The 6,575-nt window shown below is 39.7% G+C and overlaps 1 protein-coding gene across 1 annotated transcript; it reads left to right on the top strand.

The window, feature by feature from the left end:
• The first annotated feature begins 344 nt into the window (after positions 1-344).
• FRRS1L (ferric chelate reductase 1 like) lies at positions 345-6,575 on the top strand. Its single transcript, XM_026041856.1, has 5 exons — positions 345-683; positions 1,097-1,359; positions 1,824-1,962; positions 4,329-4,575; positions 5,041-6,575. Exons 1-5 carry the CDS (start codon positions 345-347, stop codon positions 5,211-5,213), a joined length of 1,161 nt encoding a protein of 386 aa, XP_025897641.1. The 3' UTR covers positions 5,214-6,575.

Below are 6,575 nucleotides of genomic sequence, written 5' to 3'. Positions count from 1 at the left end.
CGGGCCGAGGCGGCGGCGCTGCCTTCAGCACGAAGGCCAGCGCCCGCCGCCATCTTCGCGCCGCCGCCGGCCGCAACCGCCACCGCCTGCCCGGGGCCGGGCTCGGGGTCCCGGTGCCGGTCCCGGTGCCGGTCCCGCCGGGACGGGCCGGCGAGGGGAGCGGGGAGGCGCCGGCGCCTTCGCGCCGTCGGGAAGGGGGTGGCGTGGGCCGCTGATTGGGGGATTCTTGGTTTTAGCTTTTATTATTATTATTTTAATGCCGCGTGGTGTCATAAGAAATGTAGCATTTACCCCCGATTTACTCTTTATGTTACAAATGTCGGGATGTTAAGCCCCTGGTTTTCATGGGCTGCACTGAGCAAGAGCTTCCTGATACGTGTGGAGAGAAGGGGGACGGCAGCGGGAACGGGGCTCTCCCCTCTGGCAACGGGAACGGGGCCCCCGGCAACGGGAACGGACACCGGGCAACGGGAACGGGCCACTCGGCAACGGGAACGGGCCCCCAGCAGCGGGAACGGGAAGGGGCCTCCCCGAAACGCAGCTTTGCTGGGTGCCGTGGCAGGCTGGCCGGCCGGGTTCGCCAGGCTCCTCATGCAGTTAAAGGAGGCTTTAACTTGGGGCTGGCCATTCCCCCTCTCCCCGGCAACGCCAGGAGCCTGGGAATGCTCCGCACAGCCCCCCACGTCTGATGCCCAGGATTTGGGGGCATAAACACTGCCGCCTCGTTGGAGATGCTGCAGCCATGAGGCCATGGATTTTGCTTCCCACTCAATGAGGCTCTCCCAGGGGGCCTTTCCTGCGCCACAGCTTGTGCTCTGCTTTCCCTTGGCTCGGGAAAAGGGCCCTGCTCACGCTCGCGCATGCAGGCGGCACGGCCGGGAAAGCCGAGGCCCCTAGGTGCTGACACGCTGCTGTGCAGGAGCTGAAGGACTCCGGGCTCCTGCTGCCTTCCCTTGCACTGCTGGGGGGTGGCTTCCTGCTGCAGCGTGCCAAGGCTGTGCCCCAGCACACACTGTCCCCTCTTAACAGCTGCAGAAAACCCAAGACTATTTTTATTCTTGTTTCCCTATGTTACTTTGGTGCCTGGATATCTCAGCTAATATATCAAGGATATCCAGGACTCTCTGAGCAAGAAGCTTTATGCAAAAAAGCAGGCCCTCCGCTGAAAAGCTCAGTGTCAGCAGACAGAGAAAATACCGTTGGAGCAATTTCTCACCTGTATTGTATTTTACTCTTTGTATTCTGTTTGGTAACTGTTTATTCTGATTATGCAGGTTACCCTTTCCCTACTGCTCCTCCTGTGGATCCATTTGCAAAAATCAGAGTAGATGACTGTGGAAAAACTAAAGGATGCTTCAGGTCAGTCTGAAATGAAAATATGGGAATCATTCTGCTTGTATTAGGCATATTATTGAATATTCCCCATTCAGTTTAATATATGTTGTTATTCATAGCTAGGGAGTGTTTTTTTTCATGTTTCTTGCATTTTGACAAAGCCCTTACAAAATCAGGCCTAGGAAGGTCAACAAAGTGTAACTGTTTTGTTTGTAACCGCTTAATGTAATGATCAGATTTTATATAGATTATCAGATTTTAATGTAACAGATTACTATAAACACTGTAATTAATGTGCTTTACTTAATATATTATATTAAGTAATATATAATATATTTTACACCAATTATACCAAATTTTGGTATAATGCATTATTCCAAATCCAACTTTTTTTCTTGCAGACATAATAGATCATTAGAAGGATCATTAGATGAGGATCTAGAAGATCATTAAAAGGAAAAGTGATATGTATTTCCGATTTCATTTAGGTATGGTAAACCTGGATGTAATGCAGAGACTTGTGACTATTTTCTAAGTTACCGTAGAATAGGAGCTGATGTTGAATTTGAGTTGAGTGCCGATACTGATGGCTGGGTGGCAGTGGGATTTTCTTCAGACAAGAAAATGGTAAGACTAATGATTCTTATGGTTCTTTGTGTTGTCAAAGTGTACACTTACACATATTTGAATAGACACGGCTTCTATTTATCTATCAGAAAGTGAGCACAGAGAGAAAAACTGACCTATTGAAAACAAGCTACAGCTCCCTAGCCTATTTGTAAGCAGAAGCTAGGCTCCCAGAAAACTCCTTCATCCTTTTTACCATATTCTTACCTTTTTTGCTAAATATTACAACTTTTCAGTGTTGAATGTCTGCATGTTATTAGATTTTTGCTTTATTTTTATGTAAAAAAGTCCTCAGACTAAATCACATGTTAAATGCCCTATAGCATTTTATGCCAGTGTTATTTGGACAAAATATGCTTCAGAAACTAGAGAGAGAGAGAGATTTATTATTAGGTAAAACAGCTGATTTTCAATAATATAAACAAGGATTTCACTATTTAACTTCAAAGATTGTTTTTTTTTCTTTCATCCCTAAGTGTTGTTCCAGAAAAGGCAGAACTCTGCGACAAAATGATTACTGCTAATTTAAATATACATGTTCTATGAAGCGATCTTATTGAGATTTCTTCATCCATCTCTCAAGAGCTTTACTGGATTTGGTTTTTAACTTTTTTTTTTCTTTCAAAAGCTTTACATTTCATTGTGTTTTAATTATGTTTGTGTCATAAATCCTAAGAAATAGGACTATTTCTTGCTTAGTTGTAAGCAGTAGTCTGAAAAATAAAATAGTATTTAGACATCCGAGTCTTGGATCCACAAAACTCGATGGGAAGACTTGCACAGAGTTGGCAGCTTGTTTTTTAACCAACCCAAAATGAGAAATTGAAGGAAAATGTGAGGGTAGGTGCTTTTCCATTATAGGTATATGTGTCTTAATAGCACACATTACCTCTCAGGTTAAGCCTATCAGGTTATGTCTCCAGTAGGGCGAATAAGGTATTTTACAAGCCACATGTCACAAAGCTGTGTGAAAGCAAATAGTTTTGCTGTGAGTGAAGTCTAATGCATAGCAGTCAGCTGGGCTAAAAACAACTGGCATTCATCTTCATTTCCTTCTTCCACCTCTGAGAGGTGTTCTGGTCCCAGTGATGGGACTAGAACGCACTGCTAAAATGACTCCGGGTAAAACAACTTGTCTAGGAAAAGTGGAGTGAACTTTGGAGGCTCAGATCAAAATGAGGTGGCCTGGATAGCTGGAGAAGTTCAGGGAAAAATAGTGTTTGGGTCCTCAGTAGATTTTTTTCCTTTTCCAATGTGCTTTTTCTAATGACCCGTTTCTTTGTCTAAGATAGCATTGTACTTGTTCTACTTCTAGGCTTTATGCCTATTTAGGATTTTGTAACCTCATTCTATAAATAAAGAATCAAATAGTTTTGTTTTCTTTTAATATAATTTTTTTGTTGTTGTTGTTTGGCTGGCTGTTTGGGGTTTTTTTTGTTTTTTCTTTTTTCTTTTTGTACTTAACAATTAGGAATCTGTGCTCGAATGCATAAAAATAAACTTAGAGAATTAAGTTATGGAGAACAGTGAGGAGCTCAAGACAGAAGCTAGTAAAGTTGCCTGGAGCAGTACAAACCTGCAGAAACTCTTTGTGAATGAATAGTTATCCATTTTCTCCCCTTACTTTTCACACATCTTTTACAAAGATTAAACAATATTAAACATTAAACAACATAAAACAACAAGAATTGAGACACGGTCATGTTAGCGACTACGGTTAGCATCATCATTGTGGCATTTCAGAAGGATTAGTATTTGAGAAGTAGGACTTATTTTTAATCCAGTACTGATACTCATTGAAACAGAATTCCTTAAAATGCCATTCATCAAACTTGCAAAATGGTTTAAAAGTTCTTGATATTAAAGCCTCTGTAGGAAAGTACTCCTAAAACTGTTTGCAGAGTGATATGTTATTGTGCTGTTTTGACAATTATCTCAAATGATTATTGTAGGAATTAATTAATATTTCTGGGAATTAATTCTACAAATAATTGTCTGACACTTCCCTCTCCTATCCACTGTTTCTTTCTTCTTTGTCATACTTGATGGTTGTTGACACTTTTTGGAGAAATACATATTGATTACTCTTTTCCTGTATTTTATAGTGTTTTCTATTTCATTACCATCTGTTGAACATTGTTCATTTTCTCTTAGATAAAATGAGAAGTGATAATTGCCTCTATTAATATGAGAAGTGATTGGAAAAGGCAGGCTGTTGTTTATGCTATTGTTTATCCAGATTTGTTAGATTCATTTCCTCTCTTTTGCTAAATTCCGTTGCTTTCTTGATGATTTCAAGGGATTTCAATGAGAAAAATGCCTTGTGGTGCTTTTGTTTTATTTTGTTTCATGTTTTTGCCTCGTAGGGAGGCGATGATGTCATGGCTTGTGTTCATGATGATAATGGAAGAGTCCGAATCCAGCACTTCTATAATGTTGGGCAGTGGGCTAAAGAAATCCAGAGAAATCCTGCTAGAGATGAAGAAGGGGTCTTTGAAAATAATCGCGTAACCTGTCGATTCAAGCGTCCTGTATACGTTCCCCGAGAGGAAACTATTGTAGATCTGCACCTGAGTTGGTACTACTTGTTTGCCTGGGGTCCAGCAATTCAGGGTAAGTTGATGTCTGTGCTACTGTTAGAACTGTGGTGCCAAGGTTGATAAAGGTCCTTCAATGTGTTCTTCTCACTAGTCCACTTTTTTTAAAAAAAGTACACTAAGATTTTTGGCAGTATGAGGCTTAAAAATTAGTTAAAAAGGAAGAAGCGATAGATGTCGGCATCTTACAAGTCTGGTTTTCATGTAATTATTATCCTCATTCTCCAAAGCAGAATTTGGTTAAGAACAACTTGAAATTCTGAAGTCCTTGGCAGGATTTTTATTAATACAGGGATGTCCTTTGTTTTGTTTAAAAGTTTAATTTCAGAAAGCAGACAAACGACTGGACTCGCTGCCAGTGTCATTTTGCATGCTCAAGTACTTCTGAAAATTATATAGCTTTCTAGCTATTTCTTTGATAAAGTTATGGGGAAAAAGAAGTCATCTGATAGTATCTTTTTTCTGCCCTTACACACTAAAGGTTCTATAACTCGTCATGACATAGACTCCCCACCTGTATCAGAGCGTGTTGTCAGTATTTACAAGTATGAAGATATTTTCATGCCTTCAGCTGCCTATCAGACCTTCTCTTCTCCCTTCTGCCTGCTCCTCATTGTTGCACTGACCTTCTATTTATTGATGGGAACCCCCTGACTGCTGGAAAAGAGCACGAATTGTCAGTGAAAGTTTCTCAGGATGGATGCATAGATGGATGGATGGATGATGCACTTTTATATTGGAATTTATATCACACCACCACCATCATCTTGCTGCTTTTGAATATAGTTAGCTTCTCTGGAGAAGGAAACATCTCCATCGAGTGGCAGAGTGGTGACAAGTCATGTAAGAAAAATCAGTGAACAAATAGCAGATTTTTTCAGTGTTATGACTACTTGCTTAAGAAAAGAAGATTTTTGTAAAATCCTTGTGTGTGTGCGTGCGTGTGTGTGTGTGTGTTTGTGGGGGTGTCTCTGTGTGTGTTTGAGAGACGTTAGTGTTCGATATCTTATCAAACAGCAAAAATGCCTTTCAAATTGCTTCCTGAAAAGCTGAATTGGGGAAATATTATAGTGCTGTTTGACACTTTTGGTGCAGATGGCACAAGTGCAAGTACAGATGCTGAACTTAAGATCAGGCTATTGATTCCACAGTATAAATCCTACCCTATTGATAGGATACCCTCTCTCTCTCTCTTTTTTTAAATATATATTAATTGAAGTTTACTTATTCTGGTACTTTCTGAAACTAAACATACATAATCAAGCATAAACATGATGGTTTTTTAAACAGGCGGAAAGGAAAATAATGTAAAATCTCTATACATAGAAAAATAAGTGTAAACCTGAACCTACACATTCCCAAGAAGCCATAGACCATTCCCCTAATAGATGAACTAATTTTTTTTTTCTCTTTTTATGATGGAACATTAATATTGTTGACATGTAAATATGTTTTTAAGCAGTTGTTTAGTCACATTAAGGAATCTTTTTTTGTTGTTATATACTTATACACACTGTTCATGTTACAGATGAATATGGGCAGCTGATGTTAACTGTTATATAGAGATGAAAATACACTTGACATTATTTATAAGGAAAAATAACGATTAATAAAAAGAAAAGTGGTCTCAGTTTCATCAAACCATTCCTAAAAATATGGTGATTGTGGAAAAATATAAGATGAAGAAGAAATACATTAGAATTTTTTCACCAACAAATATTACATAAAATGAATGCTAGATGTTATCAAAATGGAAATTGTCAAAATATATTTGTGAGCCACAGAATATTAAAAAAATACTGAATTATTGTGCAGAATTTCTCATCTTTACATGTACACACATAGCAGTAAAACGTACTTAAAGTTGCTCTTTCACATCCCAACTTGCCCTATTGGACCAAGATTTCAGCCTCTGGTGTGACAAACTAGAGGAGCCAGTAATCCTGGTTCTAGCAAATTATCTGATGGGCCTCCTGTCTACTAGAAGGGTGTAGAATGGTTAAAAATAAATAACTA

Source organism: Nothoprocta perdicaria, unplaced genomic scaffold, assembly GCF_003342845.1.
Source record: "Nothoprocta perdicaria isolate Ctin4 unplaced genomic scaffold, notPer1 scaffold_297, whole genome shotgun sequence".
Lineage (NCBI taxonomy): Eukaryota > Metazoa > Chordata > Aves > Tinamiformes > Tinamidae > Nothoprocta > Nothoprocta perdicaria.
Note: the sequence above shows the minus strand (reverse complement) of the source record. Positions and strands in the feature narration are given on the sequence as shown.